Here is a 24,153-nt window from a genome sequence, read left to right as displayed (position 1 = left end):
ATACGTTAGCATTTATAAGTATGGCAGGGATTAATTTCGCAACAGCGTTAGCCAATTACTGCGGACCCAAGTTAAAAAATGCTTTCAAACTAAAGAAAAATTAAGTTATGAGAAAAAGTATAAGCATATGTGTCAAAAAAAAAAAAAAAAAAAAAAAAAAGCGAAAAGCGTAAGTTAATTGCCGCATTTAAAGCCTTCTCTTGTTGTAAAGAAAATTCAAGCCATAAATAGAGGTGCCTTTATACAAAACGCCCAATGCGTTTCGGGAGTGAGTTATTTTTACTAGTATGCCAACTTTATAACCGGAAGTGGGGAGCCGGCAAAATGGTGGATCCTTTGGGGGTGAGAGTTCTCGCAACAGAATAAGATTATAAGTTATCTATTAAATGCAGTATGGATATAAAAGATGCAGAGAAACAAAACTAAAATTGAGGTACATTCATTCTCGTTTCCAGAGTCTGCGCTATTGCCAACCGGCGGGAACGAGAATGAAAGAGAACTATGAAGTGAGAACTGTGGAAGGGCCGTTCCTGTACGTGTCTCAAATGATGCTTCTAGTCTTCATATTTCTGAATGGGGTTTAAGGTATAGCTTAAAGTTTTCATACCGCTTTGACTAAAAGTAAAGCTTTTGTTTCATCCTATGGTCAACTCAAAGCAAAGATTACATCAAAAAGTAAACTCGCAAAAATTTCACTCTTTTTCAAGAATCAAAACCAAGATGAAAAATGCCACTCCATTTTCTCAAATATGATCAAAATAATTGAAAATACTTAAAAACTCAAGCTTGAAAAAATCGGTACTTGACTCAACTCGTGAGGTACGATGTTCGAAAAAAAATATTTGTTGAACTAAGAGAAAAAAGAAAGAAAAGCTTGAGTAGGTATAATGTTTAGGTCACCCATCCAGGTACTAACCCTCCTAATCCGGGCTGGGCCCAGTATTTTGAATTTCCACGTTTTGTCCACTGGACCACGGTTCCAAAACATTAGCATAACAATATCCGCGAAAACAATGCACCGGATAGACTAGACTTTTTAACATGAGATTTTCAACTGATTCCGTGCGTGGCAGAGATGCAAGGGATTAGCCGATATGGTCTGGGGGCCGGCTGGTCTCTCCCCTGATGCTTCGACTAGAACATTTTCTTGCGTAATTCGTACACCCAAGGGCAGAAGGATTTAATCGCCGTCAGGTCCGAAGTCCATACGACGCCCCAGCTCTGCGGATGTCTCGGGGGTATGGCAAAGTGGAGTCGTTTTTTTTTTGTTTTTTGTTTTTAATTTCTGTTGGTTGACTTGTTTGAAATCCCGCCTCATGCTGATATAACATTTTGTTTTCTCCATTCAAACTCTTAAAATCAAATCCCGCTTCATGCTGATTTAACTTTTTTTCAATTTTTTTTTTTTGTCCATTCAACCTCTTAATCAGGCCTCAACATCGTTATTTTATTTTTCCTTACAAATTATTATTTGAGAACTCGATCCACTGTGCTTTCCTGGTTTCAAATACTTCCTGGAAACATCTGACTGCGTCTTGATTTCTCAGTATTCTATATCAGTTTTTATATTTTCTGTTTATATAATACTGGGGCTACAATACCCCTTCTAGATACTGATTTGTGTTCTCTTGTGTCGTGTTTAATCTCGGTCGCAAAAAACATTTACTAGCGTTCAGCTGAGCTAAGTATTTAAGAAGTTGCTGATGGAATTTTATTGTTATTGACACAGTGCTTGCATGTGCGTTAGTGTATCATTCTGGTTCCTGCGATGACCATCTGTATTCTGTCATCAATATTGTTTTCTACCACGACTTCGTGAAATCTGAAGGGGGCAAATCTGAGTTAACACAAGAATCTGTAGCTGCACATTTAAATAGGTTGTCATCATTATTATCATCATCATTATTACCATCATCATCACCACCATCATCATGCATCACAATCATCTTCATGCATCACCATCATCATGCATCACAATCATCATCATGAATCACCATCATCATCACCATCACCATCATTACCACCATCATCATCATCATCATGCTTCACCATAATCACCATCACCACCATTACCACCATGACCATCATCATCATCATCATGCATCACCATAATCATCATCACCATCATCATCATCATCATCATCACTATCACCATCATCAGTCACCATCATCATCATCAACCACATCATTATGCATCACCATCACTATTACCACCATCATCATCACCATCATCATCACCATCATCATCGTCATCATCATTATCATGTATCGTGTATCGTGTACTTACTCTTCAGGGCTGGCCTTCAAAAGCATCATGATATGTTTGAGTGAGTCACTGGGCTCCACTTCAAGAGCTTCCAACACATTACAAAAATATTCTACAAAATAAAACAGACGTTAAGTAAATCATCTGGTAATACTAGGCCAAGGAAAAGCGCTTCACAATTGCTGCCTTATAACAAGAGATTTGAATTGCAACACTCAAGTAATACGGGGTCATAAGTCAACCATGTTGTATGACAGGAACGCTGCACATCTTGCAAGACAAGATTTATTTCAGTTGAGGAATATTTTTTGTTTTGTCCATCAACATGGTTGCAGTAACAAACACCTAACAGTACTAAATCATAGAAACACCTTGAGATATGTGAGTCTTTCTTACCTATATCAGCGAGCAACTGTTTCGTAGAGTAAGGAGTGAGTTCGTGAATTCGTAAGATGTTCTCGACGTAGGTATGAATCGTTCCGCGAGCTATGGAGCCCAGCCAATGAGAAGCAGGGTCGATGTTCTCTTCTGGTAGAAAAAATAAATAAACAAGAGCGATTTTTAATCTCTACGCTTAAGGTGGTACGATACGTAATAAAAATGGATCATGTATTATTATCTTCATCATCATTATCGTCATCACCATCATAATCACTACCATCATCATCATGATCATAATCATCGCCATCATGATCACCACCATTCATCATCATCATTATCATCATCACCACTCATCATAATCATCACCATCATTATCATCATCACCATTCATCATCACCATCATCATCACCATCATTATCATCATCACCATTCATCATCACCATCATAATCATCACCATCATCATCATCACCACTCATCATCATCATCACCATTCATCATCATCACTATCATCATCATCACCATTCATCATCATCATCACCACTCATCATCATCATCACCATTCATCATCATCACTATCATCATCAACACCATTCATCATCATCATCACCACTCATCATCATCATCACCATTCATCATCATCACTATCATCATCATCATTATCATCATCACCATTCATCATGACCATCATAATCATCATCATTATCATCAACACCATTCATCATCATCATCATAATCATCACCATCATCATTATCATCAACACCATTCATCATCACCATCATAATCATCACCATCATCATTATCATCATCACCATTCATCATCACCATCATCATCAACATCATTATCATCATCATCATCATCAACACCATTCATCATCATCACCATCATAATCATCACCATCATCATCATCATCATCATCATTATCATCATCATTATCATCAACACCATTCATCTTATCATCACCACTCATCATCATCATCACCATTCATCATCATCACTATCATCATCATCATTATCATCATCACCATTCATCATTATATTCATCATCATCATCACCATTATCATTATAAGATTCAGTATTCTTATAGTTTTTAATTACTTGTTTTTCATACCTTGTTCATCAGGGAAGGGGAGTTTACCAGTCTTCATGGCAGCCTCCAGGGCGGGGTTCTCCTTTGTAATGAATGGTTCTAATTGTTGGGGTAGGGTAAGTAAGTGATCTCCAATCTGAAAAGGATTATTGAAGCATGTCAGGTGACGCTTAGATGAACTTCTTGGATTTGACTTTGTCTGTCTGTCTTCCAGTATTTCTGTGTGTCTGTCTGTGTGCCTGTCTTCGTTTCTGTCTGTGTGTCTGTCAGCCAGTTTGTCTTAGTGTGTGTGTGTGTGTTTGTTTGTCTTACAGCAATACCACTTACATGCGTAATATATCCTTGAGGTGATAAACTAAACTTTGGAAGTTCACTGCTGAGAGCTGATCCTGATTCGGCAGAAACAGATGCCCAAGTCTATCGAGAAACGACACAAAATATTCTCAGTACCAATTCTAAATATTATTATAAAAAATATTAGAATTGCTCAGATCATGGGTGTTATATCCTGCCAATTTATGTTCTATATCTTTTGCCGTGCAGTGGTTGGGGATTCAATCTTTAACCCTCGCCATTGTATGTATTAAGGAAAAGTTTCTTAATGTCGGTTTTCTCATATTCTTTGAGATTTTTTCTCCAGGTTGTCTGGTTTTTCTCCCTCCGCAATTCCAGTTCAATCATGGAATGGCTACAGGTTTTAAGTCACATTGAACTATTAGGTGGTACCCTTGTAAAACAAGGACGATTTATTTAGAGCTTTTATTTACCTCCAGTTTTGGCACAAGGGACAACTGTTGCTTGATTTGAAGAAAGGCGACATCAAATGCAAGTCTGTGAGCTCGTTCGTTGAGTGACTGCATTTGTTCAAAGACGACTGGTAAAACAGCGTAATCCTTAGCAGTACCTTGAAAAACAAAACCAACCATCCTAAGAATTTTACTTTTCGAATAATCATTAATCCAATAATTAGATCTTATTAACCGAGCGGGAGGTCTGTACGGGATAATCTTGACTGAGGTCTGTACCCGACCGAGGTCAAGATTATCCCGTACAGACCGACCAAGCTCGGTTGATAAGAGTTTTATTATATGACCACTTTTCATTGAAAAGGACAAAATTTTTTCGCCATAAGATTAATATGCCATCGGACCGGTTAATATCGGAGAATCTAGACCAGCCGCGTTGCGATCTATCCAATCAGATTGCTCGATTTGCTAGTGTCCAGGCTCTAAGATTCACGGTCATATAATAATCTTCTATAATTCAACTACATGTATATACACTGACATTCTAGTGATCACTAATGGTGTCAAAGATTCCCTTGTCATAATAATTGTAATAAATTATTAGTTGAGTCTGATGTGTCTGTGAACATCCTGATCACTGCTCTTAAGCCTGCATTTCTCTTGCGACAAAATTGGAGTCGAAAGCAGCTTATGACGAAGTGAAAACCAGAAAACAGAGTGGGAACCTGATTTAGTAAAAACAGTCGTAAACTTTTAAGATTTTTCTTGCTTGCCTTGTACATGTGCTTATGTCGGGCAGTTTTCAGACACTTTAAATTCATTGATAAACTGCTTCCGACTCCAAATAAAAAAACAGGCTTTAGATTGCAGTACGTTAATGTGTAAGTTCCTTTAATAAACCTAGATATCTAAGGGCTATAAGCACCAATAGCATTCGTTCGGGAAGTATAGTTCCTTTGCATACCTGACTGGTATTTTTGTATAAACTCTAAAAGAGTGTTAAAATCATTAGGTCTTTCTTTCTGGAGGTAGTTGTACCACCTGAAGGGTCTGGTGGGAAATCTAGAGGTGTCGCTATCACTCGCCTTGCCTCCTATCTCTCTACCACATATCATTAAGATGTCGTAGAGGTTTCTGTCGTGAGTGCGGAGTCGAAGGAGAAGATCACCTGAATAAAAAAAAGGCATACAAAGAATGCAAGGGACATTGAAATACTAAAAATACTGAAATAAAAAAATACAAATTGGTTGGACTAGAAACAGAATTATCGACAATATTAAATTATAATTTTTTTAATAGGAATCGTATGTCTGTCTGTGGAGTACTCACCACAGATTTGAATAATACGGAATGCATTCTGGAATAAAGTCCAATCTTCATGGAACTCTTTCATATCTGGTGTGAGGTCCTGATCCAAGTAACATTGTTTTCGTAAGCTGGAAATACATTCATCAAGGCGGCCTGTGTATTCGCTGAAAAATTCCTAGGAAAAAAAAAATTACTCCTATTTTTTGAAATGTGTACCCAATAGACCTCTTAAACTTGTGGGTAATGTTTTCCCATTACAAATAATATGTCATTCCCTTCTGAATAAGATTCTGAGTTATATCCATATTCATGTGTCTTCTTATGCACAGTCGTTAAACAAAGAAATTATACTCTAGGGAATGACACATGTATGAAATGGGAAAACATTATGTTCAAGGTAAAGAGGTTTATTGTTTTATGGTATTGTGTAGTACCAGAAATCATCCATACCCAACCCACAGAGGAATTTGGAATTTCCGAAGAGTAGGGGGGTTAGAGAAAGAACAAAAATTACAGCGTTTGTATGGAAGAAAATTGGAATTTCCAGGGGGTAGGGGGGTGTCTTAAAAAAATTCCTCTGTGAGGGGTTATGGATAATTTTTGGAACTACACAATACTATTATCATTCTTTTTTTTAGCGAGAGATTTTGATAAAGAAAACATTTTCTATTGTTTTGTCCAACAACATGGATGCCGCCATGAAACTCTACTTTTTGTCCACTTATGACATACCTCTAACACAAAACAAAGCCCACAAACTGCATAGCCATCGGTGAGTTGTACACAGTAGTCCACAGCCTAGAAAAACAGAAAAAGATTTTTTTATCTTTACAAGTTGATATCCAGTTTTCCCATGAGGAAGGTGACTTTGACTACCCTCAACAAATGGTCTTTCCCTCCCCTCCCCGAAAAATCAATGGCTAAATAGAGAAGGGGTAATAGGCAAACTAGGACTTCTAATATCCCTTACTGCACGAGTAGTCAACAAATGCTCTTTCCTATGGGGGTAGGGGTTTTTGTGAGAAACGACAGTTCATATACCTCAGAAACCCAACCTTTATTTCAAAGTTTAATTCCAATTTGTTTTCAAATTTAAATTAAAATACAAAAGGATATAAGTACAGGACTAATGAAAAAATATTTTTAGTCAAGAAAATTAAGACTTTAAACATATTCGATCCACAATCCACTAAACCGAGTCCAGTCCAAAATGCCATTCCAGGACATGATTCCGGATTTTCCAGATCAAAAATCGCCCTTAATGTCAAATTCTGAAAGTTCGACTCAGTTCTAATGATTTTGTTGTCGTTTAAGTATATATATCATGTCTTTATTGCACAATGTATGTAAAGTAATTCCCAAAGATTGCACTTGAGCTCCACTTGAGCTCCCTCTCTTCTGCATGTAGCTTAGTAAAGTATACATGTACATCTTCATGGAGGAAGGGTAAGAAGTGCTTTTGCAATGAAAGGCAAGTACAAACCTGATCACCAAGAAGGAAGGTTAATAAGTGTTTATATGCAGAAAAGCATGTACAAACCTGATCGACTAAACGAAAGACTTTATCAACTGACTTTGCCATCCGACCTGCCATTTCTAGAAATTCATCAGATCTCTGCATCACAAATGGATTAAAAATATCTTAAGTAAAAGCTAACTTGAGCACAACATTGAAACAGCTATGAACTACCAACAAACAACAACAACTTTTACAATAGTAAGGCATTTTTAGGGGTACAGTAAATTCTGACAAGCGATACTAACACGTTCTGAAATTCTGAAGTCAGTTGCGAAATTCAGACAAAGGGCATTGGTACACCCCTAATTGAGCCTCAATCATAGGCCACATAACAAGGATTTTAGAATATTTATAGTTCATACCAGTGAAATGTTTTCCAGTTGGCCAACAAGGTATGACTGTTGCATCATTGGGTAGTCCAACATGTACTGGATGTACGGAGAAAACACTGCATCAACCAACACTGATATGGAATTAGGACTGCACTTCCCTGAAGTCAACACACATCAATATAAAGTTAGGTACAGAACCATAGGAAGTCTTAAAAAAAATTTATTCCGGAAAAAAACTGTGGCTGTGTGACCATTATGGCCCTAATTATTTGAGGCTGGTTGATAGTTTTTTGTTTGTTTTGAACTTCATTTCTTCTTACCTTCTTGCTGCAATAGAGCTTTTTCTAACCCTTGGCCATATCTAATGGTAACCTGCAAAAGATGACAATGATGATGATACTGCAGATAATTTTAATAGTAGCAGTGATAATGGGAAGAATAGTGATGATGAAGTTGATGATGACGTTGATGATGATGATGGGGAGTTATGGTGGTGATGACTGGTGATAAAGGTGGTGATGATGCATCTTGATGACTGATGTTGGTGGTGATGCAGACTAATAAAATGGTGATGATGATGCAATGATGATGGTGATAATGATGATGATGACTGATAATGGTGATGATGCAATGATGATGGTGATAATGATGGTGTTAATGATGACTGATAATGGTGGTGATGCAGACTAATAAAATGGTGATGATGATGCAATGATGATGGTGATAATGATGATGATGACTGATAACAGTGGTGATGATGCAATGATGATGATGATAATGATGATGATGACTGATAATGATGGTGATGATGCAATGATGATGGTGATAATGATAATGATGACCGATAACGGTGGTTATGATGCAATGATGATAATGATGATGATGACTGATAACGGTGGTGATGATGACGCTATTGATAGTATACATAATGATGAAAAAAATGACATTTCACAGCACTATGAGGTTATTTACCCTTGTCAACAGTGTCATACCTGTCTCAAATCAATCAACCTCTGCAAGACATCCTGCTGATCCCTGATGTACTCAGCAATGCATTGAGGGAGTGATGGGTCCAGATGAGTTAGGGTCTGCATCAACAACACACATAAAACTGTCCCTGGCTCAGGAAATACCTGACTACACCAACTAACCTGTGGAAAATTGAACAAAACAGTTTCTCAAACTCATCCATATTTAATAAAGACAAAACAAAGTAAATCTTTTAAAATTCTTTTGAACCCTGAAACAAACTCTGGGCTGATCTAAGTCAGAGCACAGCTAAAGTGTAACTCACAGATAGAACCCTGAAGCAACCTCTGGGTTGATCTAAGTCAGAGCACAGCTACAGTGTAACTTACAGATTGAACCCTGAAACAACCTCTGGGCTGATCTAAGTCAGAGCACAGCTACAGTGTAACTTACAGATTGAACCCTGAAACAACCTCTGGGCTGATCTAAGTCAGAGCACAGCTAAAGTGTAACTTACAGATGGAACCCTGAAACAATCTCTGGGTTGATCTAAGTCAGAGCACAGCTACAATGTGACTCACAGATCGAACCCTGAAACAGCCTCTGGGTTGATAGAAGTCAGGATACAGCTAAGAGCTCAGGAATAATATTGGAATTTAGCAGAGAAAACAAAGAAAAACCCTCAAATGAAGAGAGACCCAAAAAACTCTGCTCACATGCATCACAGATGCCAAATCCAGTAAGAAAAACAGAAATCTCAGAGGTGCAAGGCGAATATACTAAGCTATGCTAGCCTTGATTATAAATCAATACCATAACAGTGGTTTGGTTAAGTGAATTCAATGAGCATAACATTTGATCAAATTTGCTTGATGAAGTTCATCATCAGCATACCTCTGTGTACCAGGTTGACAAGATGACATCATAGAAGGTAGCCAACCAATCAAGCATCATCTTGTTAGGATCTTCTGTACGGATCTCAACCCAAGTCTTTTGTAGCTTTGTCTATGAGAAAAAACATGAAATCAAATCACTATTAGAGAAAAATGGGTCATTTACTTTGTATTTTGTCTATGAATTTTAAGCTCACCTTGTGACATCTCACATAATAGTTTTGTAGCTGGTCAAGTCTGTCAATGTCAGAAAAGATTTTCACATACTCTTTTGTTTCTTCTGTTGATGTAAAGAAATGAAAAGAAGGTTGTTGCATGTTTATTCAAGGTTCTTGGTGCAAGAATGATACAGTACTATCATAGTTTGATAAATGTCTTAAAATGCAATCATAAAACATGTATTTAACCACACTTCCAGCGACACTAATTGCAACACAAAATCCAAAAATGTAGGAACAATTCAATTGCACAGCCTAAAGAGGCAGCCCAAATGATATACCTGCGGTCTTACATGTATATACAGACGTTCAAGGAATGATATTATTTTTCAAATTTAACCACTTTTTCAGAGCATACATTCACTACAATCATATGCAAAAAATAGCAGCCTGTGAACAGCCTCGTTGTATTTTGGCATATAAATATAATCAGCTGGTGAGTAAGGGTATTTATTTTCACTTGCTGGGCATCTCTTAATGTAATTCCCTATAATAGTATCATTTCTTTGTTCAACAGTTGCACATATGAGAAGACACATGATCAGGGATACAACTCAAAAAAAAAAAAGAAATCTATCATCAAGAGTCTAAATAACATGTGGTCTGATATGGGATTTCAAAGACATGCCAAAGAGGTAAATATTATTTTCTTATTTACCTAGAGAATGATTGTTGAATGCTGCAACAATTTTTGGACTCAACAAGGCTTCCAGTTTATTTTTCAATCCTTCTAGTCGCCGTCTTCTCTCTGCATAATCTGGTACATCTTGTAGAACAGTCTATGAGTAGAAACATTTGACACAAATTATTTATGCCAAGATTTTCTCCAACATTCTGGTTGTACTATATATAACTGAGACATCTGGTATATAGTACAGGAAGTTTAAAACTGGAATATGCTACCAAGTTTTTCATAACCTACCAAACTCTTATGCATGCCAACGAGCTTCTCTGATATCTGGAGGAAAAGCAAAAGAAGTTAAGACTGTTTGATTAAATTAATAATCAAGGGTAAATATTACAGGAAGACTATCATAGGGTTATGTAACAAAGTAAGGGTTATTGAATTAGAAAACAGCACAGAACACAGCAATGTGAAACTACAGATTTGATGGCATCCTTTAGACCATCAAAGTGTGTCAATTAGGCTCATACATTTATCTTGCCAAAGATATCACATTGTAAGGTATGCTGTACCATAGTTTTTCACAGTTACAATTAAGACAGTGACTTGCTATGATGCTGTTACTTACTGCCTTGATGTCACCAGAATCAAAGACCTTTTCCACGTCTGCTGATAAAGTTGTCCAATTATCTGCTTCCTGGGATGCAACGAAAACATATGTAGCTGATCAAACCAAGCTATTTGTTATGCATTTTTGGAATAAAATTAAACATTTTGACAATATTTGTTTATCAGTTGGTCAAAGCAGGTTGGAATGTATAGTCTAGATTATCGTTGATTGGCTAATTTTGCTAGAAGAGTTCACGGTTCAAGTGACATCACTGTAACTCAACAATATCTTTGTGACAAAATGATCACATACCTGAAGTCCCTGGGAAGCAGCTTGCATCCGTGACTTGACTGCATCCAGCTCCATCAGCATCTTCATGGACTGTGCTGTGTTCTCTTCCACCTGAACAATAGACAACAACCTATTCAATATGTATTAGATTATGATATCTTGTCTGAGAAAAAGAATAAATACACCACTTTTAAAAAATGTTTGGTGAACACAATTTTTCTATATAGTATGGGTGTCATGTAGTTGTATGGATATAGGTAAAAGAAGGCTATTCTTAGCAGTCTGACTAGTGTAGAAGCAGGCGTAACTCAGTTGGTTAGTGCGCGACCTTCAGAGCTTGAGGTCCTCAGGAACTCCACGTCTGTTTCGACTTCTCTCTGTTCTGTGTAGCTTTAATTAGCTTTAAATACCCATAAAAAGGAGCACTGATAGTAAGAGGGGGTAGAGGGCGCACCTTCGAGTGCATTAAACATGAGCTCTTGGCTCGGGAGATTTGGGCAACCACTCCCCGCGTTATCGAAGTAAAATAATTACCTTTACCTTTACCTTTGATTTGCATGTATGAGTAGTCATTGATTGGCTGAGTTGTTATTGCATTTGCAAAGATTGTATGGCAATCAGGTGCAGTTCGAGTATATTGGCATTTAGGGTCAAGAGTTTTCCTTATGCCCACCCTCCCCTCCCTAGTGCTGCTGTGGTTCTTTTGAGACCTCTGCCAGGTCTGTTCCTAATTACATGTATCAAACTGGGGTACAGATAAGAGATATATAGCTTACCTTCTTGATATCCTCTTTAACCATATTCATTTGTTCCTTCAGTAACGATGCTTCATGTCGCAAATTCTCTATCTCTCTCATAACCCTTAAAAACAGATGGCTAACACTGAAATTCTAGTTGCAACATTTACAGTAAGTATAACTAAAAATGTATAGTTTTCCTCAAGAGAAAAAAAAAAATATATATATATATATACATGTATCTATAAAACAATGACATTTTTTGTTTTTTAATGGATTCTTTGTTGATCCATACCTTGGAATACTATTAACGCTCTGTACACTCGTCTCCTCTAAGGCATTGTTGACTTCCTAAATGTTTTATGCAAGAATAAGCAATATTAACAAATTAAATAGCTTATTACATGCTTCAGTGTTTTCTAATTAGAGCTGCACAACTGAACAGAGCACTGAAAGAGCTGTTTTATCTAATTGAAAGAAAAAAAAACTTTTGTTAGTAGTTTTCTGTTTTCTTACACACTTCTTTGCAAAATTGGCTGTGCACACAGGTTTGTGTGAGCAATTGTGCTCTGTTTTCTAATAAATCACAGATCTTGACCAATCAGATTGGACATACTATGTACGTTACATTTATATAATAAAAAAGAATTCAGAACAAGCAGCGAAAATGTTGAACATTATAAATACCTGGATAAAAAGCTGTAACTTCATGACTAAAGTAGATGCATGTGCCTGCAAAAGAACATATATTTATATTTATCAACCACCGTGACCAACAGCCAATCAATCAAAAGTTAGTCAGGAAAAAAGACTAGGATCACCAGAAAGCTAGCAAGTTTTCAAAACAGTTCCATATATGCACCCACTGTCATTGTTGGCATTACCCTCGGGACATTAATTGTCTGTCAATCAATCAATCTGCCAGTCAGTCAGTCAGTAGATCTGTCAGTCAATCAATCCGTCAGTCAATAGGTCATTACATCAGTAGGTCTGTCAGTCATATAGGTCAGTCAGTCAGTAGGTTAATCAATCAATCAATCAGTCAGTAAGGTCTGTGAGTAGGTCAGACAGATCAACAGACCGACAGACAGACAGTCATTTATCAGCTGATTATACATTGTATTTTAACCATCCTAACACATTCTCGGTTAATGAAGAGAAAAATAAATAAATAAATCAGAAAATTAAACTTCATGAATAAAAAAATATTTTAAAATAGGGCAATTCAACTCATGTCACAAAGCATTTCCCCTTTAATTAATGCCTAAACTGAAAGGCTTATATTTTTCATGCCCTATAAATACAACGATTATATCATGCCTCCTTATAATCATAAACCACACGCTGCTTTGTAATACAGAAGCAAACAAAATCAATAAAACAAAAATACCCAAAATGAACTTTACAGATGTCTACGTGTCAACTCTTACATCGATAGGAGTTTTGTCGTCTCGCGTCTTCAAAGCTGAATTCACCCATTCTTTAACATCAAAATTTTGATCCGAGAACTTCCAGAAATCCATTTACCCAGCTATAATCTTAAAATAAACATGAAACTTAACGGAAACTAATATTTTTAAAAAGAATAACTTTTTGAATAAATTTTGCGACGGCCGCCATTTTGGATTTAGTAGTCCAGCTTTAGCCACAGGGAGCCCAAGTCTGGCTTTGACGCAGTGAATTAAAAATAATAATAAAATGATTATTTTAGGATAAGAAATTTTATATTAAAAAAACAGGAGAAAATTCTCCTCTTGAGATCGTAGGAGAGCTTTATTAGAGCTCTATGCGTGCCCTTTCCTATATTTCTTAAAGATGTTTTTAAAATAAAAAATATGAAATGGGTTTCCTGTGCTTAGTCCCCAGTTCATTCGAAGACACGCGTCCAAGATGGTGGGTGTTCTGCACGAGATTTAGAAGAGCTAAAAGAACTTTGAAAACAACCCTTGTTTTTAAAAATATTTAAAGATGTCTGTGGATATAAGGCTACCTGGTGAGAGAAGAAAGATTCCCGAGCAAATGGACTCGGAGCCTAAGCATATTGTATCCCCTGGAGATGTGATAACCGAAGATACAGGCTACATGAGGTACGTGTATGGAAACTACTGCAGTGGGAAACGAAAAAATTATATATGGAATTCTTGTAAAGAAAAATAGGTTTATAATATAAGTTTTACAGGCTAGAGGATAAACGGATATTTTAGATATTTATCAGAGTTTTTGAGGACCTCTTTCAGGGTGACATACAGATTTCAATGTTATTTTCTCTAGCTTTGTAATATTGATCTCATCACTTCTCTAGGGGACATGGCACTTTCGTCCAAGATGACAAGCTGATAGCAACAGTGTCTGGGATGGTGGAAAGAGTCAACAAGTTGATTTGTGTGAGGCCTTTTAATACAAGGTAAATTGGGCTTCTCCTCATGTCTATCAATACAAAGTGGTTTTTAGCTTACAAGAGGTGCTCCACTTTTATGTATGTAGAGTATTTGTTGGAGCTGCATCCTTCAAATTTTAATTACTGTATTACCCTAGCTGAACAACCTCTGTGACCTACTGTATGTCAGGGCATGGCCAACTCAAATATCAATTTCTGAAACAACCTCTGTGCTGATCTAATTCAGGACATAGCTAACTCACAGATCAAACCCTGAAACAACCTCTGGGCTGATCCATGTCAGGGCACAGCTAACTCACAGATCAAACCCTGAAACGACCTCTGGGCTGATCTATGTTAGGGCACAGCTAACTCCAATATCAAACCCTGAAACAACCTCTGTGCTGATCCATGTCAGGGCACAGCTAACTCACAGATCAAACCCTGAAACAACCTCTGTGCTGATCTATGTCAGGGCACAGCTAACTCAGATATCAAACCCTGGAACAAATCTGGAGAAAACCTTCAAACCTGCAAGGGAGAGACCTAACAAAACCTACTCACATGTTGTGGCAAGTCCAGGAATCAAACCTGAGACACCAGTGGCTAGAGGCGAATGCACTACTGCTACATCACCCTTGATTCCCATTAGGAAAGTTTCTCCTAATGATGTGTGGATCTTGGACTATCATTATTCTAATCTGATAATTACTTTGTTGCAGATACAATGGTGAGATTGGAGATGTTGTGGTTGGAAGAATAACAGAGGTATCATAATATAAGAATAAATGGCCCAAAAAAAAAATATTTGTGCTGATGGTACATCTTTGGGTTTTGTTTCTTCAGGTTGGGCAAAAAAGATGGAAAGTAGAAACATTTTCAAGGCTTGACTCAGTTCTGCTCCTGTCATCTGTGAATCTTCCAGGTGGAGAGCTAGTAAGTACAGTATATTTACTACTGATAATGATAAAGTAAGAGACCATTCATAATTTATGGGTTGAGATTTTTCTCCTTTTTCTCCCTGCCACAAAATCAACAACTGAGTTGAGTGCTGTGTGCATATAACATTAATTTAGTGGTAGTGAGCTTGCTGTTTGATGTACATAAACATCAGCCTCTGGCTAGAGGAGAGTAGGCATTGGCTCTCCATATCATGGCATCAAATAAATAAAGATATATTTCTTTACAGAGAAGAAGATCAGAGAAAGATGAGCTGAAGATGAGAGAGTACTTTGCAGAGGGAGACCTTATTAGTGTATCCTATGAAACAACAGCTGGTTGATTATTAAGTAACCTGTATGGATTTCCTGTTTCTTTTTCAATTCTTATCTCCTGCTTTAAGTAAAACAGAAAAGGTGGTTTTGGGGACTTGCAGTGATGATGTGTGACGTATATGCACTTTTAGGCTCAGTCAGTCCGTCCATCCATCAGTCAGTCAGTCGGTCCACTTATCCATCTGTCTTTAAGTCAGTCAGTCAGCCAGTCTGTCCGTCTTTCCATCCTTCCCTCCGTCTTTCAGTCCATCATTTAGTCGGCCTGTTAATTTTCCTTCCATCCTTCATTATGTCAGTCTGTCCATCCGTCCGTCCGTCCGTCCTATCGTCTGTCCGGTCAGTCAGTCAGTCAGTCAGTACTCTGTCAATCAGTTGGTCAATTAGCTGGTTGATAGTTGTGTTTCAGGATGTTTTATTGCATTTTCATTTCATTTTCATCATCATCACTCCTTAACAGTATCCAGGCCGAAGTGCAGTCTATCTTTGCCGATGGTTCTTTATCTCTCCATACCAGAAGTCTAAAGTATGGCAAGGTTGGCTCACATTCCATATATGGAAGATATTACATGGCCACGCAGAGATACGGATTTTATCTTCGAGGTGATATCTTACCAGTTAGCGCAGCGAACGAGTAAAATATTCTAAACACAAGAACTCGATAAAATTCGTATCTCCATGTGGCCATGTTAGGTTATTTTATAAGGGTGGCTTGGTTGGTTAGTGCGTTGCGTGCTAAGCAAGAGGTCCATAGTTTGATCCTCAGTGACCTCACACACTTGTTTGAAGGAAAAGTGTGGCTTGCTTGGTTAGTGTGCTGCTTGCTAAGCAAGAGGTCCATAGTTTGATCCTCAGTGACCTCACACACTTGTTTGAAGGAAAAGTGTGGCTTGGTTGGTTAGTGTGCTGCAGGCCTGCTAAGCAAGAGGTCCATAGTTTGATCCTCAGTGACCTCACACACTTGTTTGAAGGAAAAGTGTGGCTTGCTTGGTTAGTGTGCTGCTTGCTAAGCAAGAGGTCCATAGTTTGATCCTCAGTGACCTCACACTAACCACTTGTTTCCCACAATAGCTTCGCCAAGGTACCCTTGTACAGATACCTCCTACAATGGTTAAACACTGTAAAACCCATTTCCATAACCTTCAGTGTGGAGCGACAGTAATCATGGGTAATAATGGGTACATATGGATCAGTCCTCTGGTACAGGAACAATCTGTGGTTAACGACACTCAGGGTGAACAACCCATGGTTATAGATGACACACCTCAAAAGGTATTACTCTTAGCTTGTATTGAACTGTTAGATATAAAGCCACCTATGGGAACCCTGTGTGTCCTTGGATTAAAGTGCGTTAAAGGTACTTGCTCCGAACTATGGCGGGAAAATCATACATTTCTACGTATTTTCGACTCTTCGATGTTTTTAGTACGCGCACGTCATTTTCTCGCCTTTTCTGTTATAAAAAACCCAGTCCCTAATGGGAGTTTCCAACGCAGGGTTCCCAAGTATATAGGTTTTTAAGTTCCTTTAAAACAAGATGTTTTCTTGGAGTTAAATCGATATTAATGGATCTTCTAAGGCATTACCCGTGAAGGAAGGAGTAATACTCAAGGGAATTATACGTGGTTATGATCTAATGTATCTAGGAACCAAGGGTGGTGTCAGGTAGCAACGGTGCTGTCGCCTCAGCATCACAATAAAAGTCGATGTTAGATTTCGGATATCTCTCTCTTCCTGTTCGATTCCTACAGCAAACACCGCTTTAAATATCCGTTCCATCTAACCTGCCGACTGTTTTATCTCGTTATCGGCTCTTGGAACGTCTTGTTTGATGTCAGCGCCGACCTACTTCAAAAAGCGAACATTGTGTAATTTATATTGCTCTTGTTTTTTCACGGGAATAAACCCAGATCGCTCAATAAATATATTTACTTATAAACTCTTTTTCTTGTGCGTTATTGTTTTCAAATCTACCATTAATTTGATTACCGAACATAGAAAATAAAGGTTTGCGAAATAGAGTAATTTAGAAATGAGAAAATATCAATTGGTATAACCGAGGATGTGACTTAGTCTGCATGGAGTTTTAAAACAGCTCACTCTAGTTTTTTCCAGTTATTTATAACTCTGTTCTTAGCTTCCTTTATCTCGTTGCCTTTTTGTTGTTTTTGTTGTTATCAATCGGTTAGTACGATCTTTTCCTTCCTTCCTATTTTTGTTTCTAGTGATTAATTCTTTCATTTGTCCTTTCTTTTTTTCCATTTTTCCCTTTATTCCATCTATAGAATATTAAGTAATATAACATTAATATTCTCTTGATTCCATTCATTTCATTTCATTTTTCCCCCTTTTTTCTAGTTTCATTTTTCCCTTGTTTTGTTTTTACTTTTTTTCCTTTTTTCCCCTCATTTAATTTCTTTCATTCATTCCTCCCATTTCATTCCTCCCATTTAATTAATTAATATAACATTAATATTCTCTTGATTCCATTCATTTCATTTCATTTTTCCCCTTTTTTCTAGTTTCATTTTTCTCTTGTTTTGTTTTTTCTTTTTTTCCTTTTTTCCCCTCATTTAATTTCTTTCATTCATTCCTCCCATTTCATTTCTTTCTATTTGTTTTTGTTTTTGTTTTTTCGTTTCATTTTTCTTTCTTTCTTTTATCTTTTTTTTCTATCTCTATTCATCTCAGATAACATCAGCAGACAGAGATACCATAGCTCGACTGCGGAACTGTGTCGTGGCATTATCCGAGGAGTCAATCCTTCTGTTTGACACCAGCCTGATGTACGCGTATGAAGAATCAATGAAATACTCGGTAAAAAAAACTATATTACACGTTCTTTTTTTCGGGGTGGAAAGGAAGCAAGGAAGAGACTCTCCCTTCCTTTTTTACCTCTACACCCAGAAACCCCGCAGCCCCAGCCACACTCTGTTCAAAATCTAAACCTTTCGGTATGACCAAACGCGCACGCGCTTTGAATAAGTCGATAGCTCTTTCCTTATTAGATAAATACCGCTGTCCTTGATTACTACAGGCTGGTGTGGAGCTTCGTGCGCTTTTTACATGAGCCCTTGGCTCCGGAGATTTGGGCAACCAATTCCCGCCTTGTCAAAGTAAAATGATAGCTTTTCCTTTAGCTTACCTTAGTGAAAACCAATGAAATTCTAGTAATAAGTAGTTTGACAATATTGGAGTAATATCAAGTTTCATCTAATGACGTGAAAAGTGTATAACGCATAAGCCGGGCTGGGCTTCCTGTGCACAAAGGTATTAATCAGTTACCTCCATTTAGGACATAACTAATTTCTAATGTTTCATAGGTGAAAGACTTACTGAAACCCGAAGTCAAAGAAGAAATCGCCTGCGCCGTACGACTACAACTCCTCCAATAGTAATAGAATATATAACTTGCATTTTCTACTTTTATTTTATTAAATTCTAATAATACTAACTATGTATAGAATATTAGTGAACTAAAGAAAGCTAGAGTTTCGAGCAGTGGCCGAGAAAGTTGTCTGACAAATCGTGTCAGGTGAAAAAAGTATATGCGCGAAAAAATTAGCGGATTTTGTGTTCGCGTAAAAAACACGGCTTGGCAGTCCGCACAAACCATGAGATTTCAAAACACAAAATCTGCTGTTTATTGGCGCAGACAGCATCAAATTCTAATTTCGCTCTGCGCACAACTTTTTTCTTGTGCGCACAACTGTTACCTTTTTGTCCTGTGGTAAACGAACACACGACGCAAGGAAAGCAACACCTGTCTGTCTGTCTGTCTGTCTGCCCGAGCGCTAAGCATGTTACTAGCCATCTTCACGGTTTTTCCGCATTTTTCGTGATTTTTTGCGTCTTTCTCTACAATGCAATTTTTTATTTCGTGAATATTGTTTCGGATGAATTTTCGACAGAGTGTTTTTTACATTCCATACTTTTTTCTTGGGTTAATTCACCTTTTTATTGATTTTTATAACAACGAAATAAAGCCAAGAAAGAATTCGTTTAGAAAGCGAGGACTCGTGATTCGTATAAGATTATAACGATACACTTGTGTCTCGCAGCCGCGTGCTTCGAGTCGAAAACCAGTCAAAAACATGTTTCTTCTTATAGCATTTATTTGCGCATCGAGTTAAACTTGCGTATTTGAGGAGGCGGTAAAGGAAACTAAATAATAAAATAAAAGACTAAGACTCCAAGGTACTCATTCCTTTATCCACTCAAAGTTCCCATGATAGATTTGCCGATTTAAAAAAAAACGAAATATAACACGGAACGGAGTGTTGCAGAATTTTGTCAAGTTATGCGTTGGATTTGCTGCAGTTTATTTTTTTTTTTCTCAAGAAAAATCCACATAACAGTTCAGTCTATTTAAGTTATTCTCAATAAGTTGCGCAGTAGAATCAAGAAATCTGAACACTCCGGGCTACACTTAACAGAAACGTACCATCAGCTACTAACACCGGCAATGAGGGTTCCAAAAACGCGCGCAGAAAATCTGTGTACGTGGTATCAATCCGTACGGATTAGATTTAAGCCGTTTGATTAGACTGTTTCTTTGAACCGTGTAATCTTGTTAATCGCCTTTTCAGTTAAGTTGTCCTACCTTGCTAGTCTTACTAGCGCCGTTTAGCGATAGAGTAGAGCCTGGTTGTCTAATGCGGGTAGCCATTTGATGGAACGTTAGTTCACTTGTATCTCGTTATCGTTGGCCATCTTTTAAGTCAGGCACGAGGAATCATGATTTAGATTTAGCGGCCCTGACTTTGTGTCGCCGTATCAAGCATTCTAGCACATCAGCGTAGTGGCGGCTTACTGTTTCGTTATCTCTTAATCCGAACTTTATTTACTAGAATATTAAGTATTAACAAGCCTAAAACATCAAAAACAACTAACCAATGCGCTTTTTTCAGCGATAAACTGCGCATCATAAAATCTTTGATTCTAAAAAATCAGATTTTGCGCAAAAATGAATGCGCTTAGGTGGAATTCTTTCTCCAACCGAACGTTTTACAAAGTTTTGAGCCTGATAAACGATCAAAAAGCATAAACTTAGAGATATTCTAGGAAGTCGAAGATATTTTGCGAGATTCGTGTGATTTTCCACGCCTTTTTGCTTCAGTTCTTCATCAGATTAGACGGCATCAAACTTAATCGGAAACCAGCTACAAATTCAATCAGAGTTAATGAAAATTGGATTCCATCTCCCTTCTTTGGTGGTGTACAAGTCTTCGTCTTTTGTGACATGATATATAGTTTTTTTTTGGCCGGTTTAATATAGACTTGGATATATTAATTAGTTCATTTTTCATTTCTTTGCTTTGCTTTCTTTATTTTGATTATTTCTGTCTACAACATATTATTGTAGTAGCAGTAGCAGTAGCAGTAGCAGTAGCAGTAGCAGCAGCAGTAGTAGTAGCAGTAGCAGTAGCAGTAGCAGTAGCAGTAGCAGCAGTAGTAGCAGTAGCAGTAGCAGCAGTAGCAGTAGTAGTAGCAGTAGCAGTAGCAGTAGCAGTAGCAGCAGTAGTGGTGGTAGTAGTGGTTGTTGTAGTAAATAAGAAGAAGTAGTATTTCAGTCTTGACACAAGAAGAAGTAGTATTTCAGTCTTGACACAAGAAGAAGTAGTATTTCAGTCTTGACACAAGAAGAAGTAGTATTTCAGTCTTGACACAAGAAGAAGTAGTATTTCAGTCTTGACACAAACCTTTTGTTACGCCCATATTAATGTACCTTCTCGATTTACCATTGAAAAAATGAATAATATTCAAGGGAATAACACGTGATTAAAACTAGCATTTACTTGACTGTTTTAATGTTCGCTCGTAGCTTTCATCGAAGCAGTAGAAGAAGAAAGAGCTTGAGTGTTTGTTAATCATATGAAAATCCGATTTGTTCGATGATAACAATAATAATCTAAAAAGCAAAATCTAAAGATTAAACGAAGTATGTTGGTGCCAATTGATCCAAAACTCAATTAGCAGTTTTCAAATATTAAAGTTAAGCCTCTTATTCTAGCCTGTACTAATAATATTTAGATAAATCACAAAAGTCTTTATGTCGGAGCTGCTTTTCAAGAAGTCTGATTACTTGAAATAACCAACACAAATTTTATAGCTGGATTAATGAAATTTAAGAAATAATTTTAAGCATCAGATTACCAATGGTTGTTTACTCTTGAAATAAAAACTAAACTTTAAAAAATGAGGTTTTATCTGGGGTTATTGAGGCCAGGACCGATTGTATTTGTATGCATCACCAAAGGCAGCCCAGAACTTGATTTTATTAAGTGCTAAACGTTTATGAGTAAAATAACGTAAATGGGATTCTGCTTGGATAAACAACAACAAAATAATACTGTCTCTTAGATTGAAATTACAAGAACATGAGTATAAATACATTAAAAACCAACCAAAAACACGACATTTTTCAAAACAAGATGACGGCCATCTTGACTGAAATCCGTTCATCTGGGCAGGACTAGAGAGCAGAGTCTTTAGCATGCTGAACCTTAGAAAATATTACAATAATGAAAGAAATATATGGAGCTTTTTAATTTTTGATAATAATTTAGAGCCTTACGCAGGAAATTGCTAAAAATACGGATAAGGAGTTTTAGTATATTCAAGGGTTGAATGGCGGCCATTTTGAATTAAGGAAATTACATGAATTCGAGGCTGAAGTACTTTTCAAAATGTTGGCCTAGCGAATAACAAGAAAAAAAACAGTTTTGAATTCAATAATTAGGAAATAAATAGTTTATGTTGTTATTTTATTTTGGTTGGTGGCGTTTAGTTTCAAGATTTCCTGGACAGTTTGTCGGTTAATCTTAAAAATCCGTCCAGTACCACAAATGCATGTTTATTTTTTGTTGCACAATCTACTTGAAATGCGTTTTATTTCTGCGCATACTCTCTGCGCACACGCGTGTGATTATAAAAAAGCGAGGAACGCCTTTGGGGGGGAGGGGGGGAGATTCTGAAAAAAATATGACCACCAAATGTGACGTCAAAATATCTTAACTTGAAAGCTTTCGCTTCATAAGTTTTTAAATTAAGGATCTGAACGTTGTCATGACGACTGTTTAAGTATTCGCTATCGTTTATCAAGTGTATTACTATTACGTCTGCAGCGGCTTAAGGCTTGAGTTGAGAAATATATAATCTGAGCGACTATATTATTAAACAAAACGAAAAAAAAAACTCATTACAAATTCCATTCCAATTCATCAAACATGCCTTTCAATTAATCTCTTTAACAGTATTTTAACAAATGAGCGTTCAGAGTAAACTAACTGAAAAAAATTAAGCCTAATGTATAGCCCTAAACCAATTAATTTGATTTCAAAACTAAAAAAGCCGGCTTTTTAAGCCCACCTTCATCAACTAGAACAAAAAGAATTTATTGAACTTCTTAAGCTCTTCCTTTGGCTATAAATTTTTACTACAAATGATTTTTTATTGAACTTTCAGTTAATGATTTTTTTGATCTTTTTTTTTTTTTTTTTTTTTTTTTTTTTGTCTACGTGTTTCTGGCTTTTTAGTTCATCAACTGCTTTTTCCATTTATAATTAATTGTCGTTTTTTTCGTGTGTTTTCCTGACTCAAAATATCAGATATTCTACCTGAAAGATCTATGAGTGTCTTTCGTGCTATCTCTCTACATGATGTCTTTGTCAATCAATGTCGTTCATTTTTTTTAGTCAATACAAAGAACCAAGGTGCTTCTTAAACCACTTTTTAATTCTTATTATCCATAGCATATTATTTAGCCGTTTCTATTCAAATTTCAAAAAGGTTATTTAATAGAAAATTCGTTGCAATCGTTTTTAGCTCGCTAAATATAACTGGTTTTGAATGCTAGATACTAGTGTTTGCTCTATTTTCGCGCCATTCGTCTATATAGCTCATAAACAATCTTCGTTAACTTGAACTTACTAAATGTTTAATTATCTTACTTTGAAATTCAGCTTCTTTACACTCAAGTTTAAAGAAAATCTAGCGTTTTTATTAAAAATAAAAAGATTAAATGAAATAATTTAAGCTAAAATAGAGTTGAAATTGATTTTCTATCCTAGAATAAATACGTGTAGACGCGCGGAAAAACCGCGCCAAAAAAATAATCTAATTCTACTTTAAAACAAAGCTTTTTCCTTTAGGAAACTCAGGTTATCACGCTTCCGATTTAACAAAGTTCAATTTAGGTTAATCTAAGGAAATACGAGTTAATATCCATCTCTGGATTAATGGAAGTGAGTTGGTTTCGTGGAGTTATCTAAACGACTAACGTATATTGACAAGTTTTGATGATATGAAAGAAAAAACTATGGCAGGTTATATTGGCTTGGGCAGACAAGGAAGCATTCTTAGTGTCTTGTTAAAACTCTACGTTCTCTTATCTCATTTATCGACCTTAAAAACTTGGAATGTCAAAGTCCTATATCAGAGAATCTCAAGCTTGTTCTAGCGAGATTCTTTGAAAACAAATCTAATTGATGAAGTGAATTCCATACGGGAGTGAAAAT

General features: G+C 36.8%; 2 protein-coding genes and 1 long non-coding RNA gene across 3 annotated transcripts; 2 read left to right on the top strand and 1 right to left on the bottom strand.

Annotated features, from left to right (window-relative positions):
• Positions 1-1,426: 1,426 nt before the first annotated feature.
• LOC116303439 (conserved oligomeric Golgi complex subunit 7) lies at positions 1,427-13,612 on the bottom strand. Its single transcript, XM_031712974.2, has 23 exons — positions 13,417-13,612; positions 12,674-12,718; positions 12,282-12,337; positions 12,026-12,110; positions 11,271-11,360; positions 10,977-11,045; positions 10,646-10,681; positions 10,382-10,502; positions 9,703-9,785; positions 9,507-9,617; positions 8,636-8,794; positions 7,964-8,015; positions 7,674-7,801; positions 7,333-7,407; positions 6,525-6,590; positions 5,814-5,967; positions 5,449-5,652; positions 4,506-4,642; positions 4,066-4,155; positions 3,760-3,874; positions 2,663-2,794; positions 2,288-2,378; positions 1,427-1,822 (listed from the first exon to the last, which is right to left on the bottom strand). Exons 1-23 carry the CDS (start codon positions 13,507-13,509, stop codon positions 1,744-1,746), a joined length of 2,271 nt encoding a protein of 756 aa, XP_031568834.1. The 5' UTR covers positions 13,510-13,612; the 3' UTR covers positions 1,427-1,743.
• On the top strand, positions 9,888-10,295 carry LOC148910126 (uncharacterized). The gene is made up of 2 exons (XR_016120200.1): positions 9,888-10,159; positions 10,241-10,295. It is a non-coding gene; the product is annotated as an uncharacterized LOC148910126 (long non-coding RNA).
• A 245-nt stretch (positions 13,613-13,857) lies between the features above and the next one.
• LOC116303449 (exosome complex component RRP4) lies at positions 13,858-19,824 on the top strand. The gene is made up of 9 exons (XM_031712987.2): positions 13,858-14,073; positions 14,289-14,390; positions 15,086-15,131; positions 15,210-15,299; positions 15,553-15,618; positions 16,102-16,170; positions 16,706-16,906; positions 18,326-18,451; positions 18,958-19,824. Exons 1-9 carry the CDS (start codon positions 13,955-13,957, stop codon positions 19,027-19,029), a joined length of 891 nt encoding a protein of 296 aa, XP_031568847.1. The 5' UTR covers positions 13,858-13,954; the 3' UTR covers positions 19,030-19,824.
• The last annotated feature ends 4,329 nt before the right edge of the window (positions 19,825-24,153 follow it).

This window comes from Actinia tenebrosa, unplaced genomic scaffold (assembly GCF_029948245.1).
Source record: "Actinia tenebrosa isolate PJP-AT-01 unplaced genomic scaffold, QUT_ActTen_1.0 PGA_scaffold1__47_contigs__length_23844297, whole genome shotgun sequence".
Lineage (NCBI taxonomy): Eukaryota > Metazoa > Cnidaria > Anthozoa > Actiniaria > Actiniidae > Actinia > Actinia tenebrosa.
This window is presented reverse-complemented; position numbering and strand designations above follow the sequence as displayed.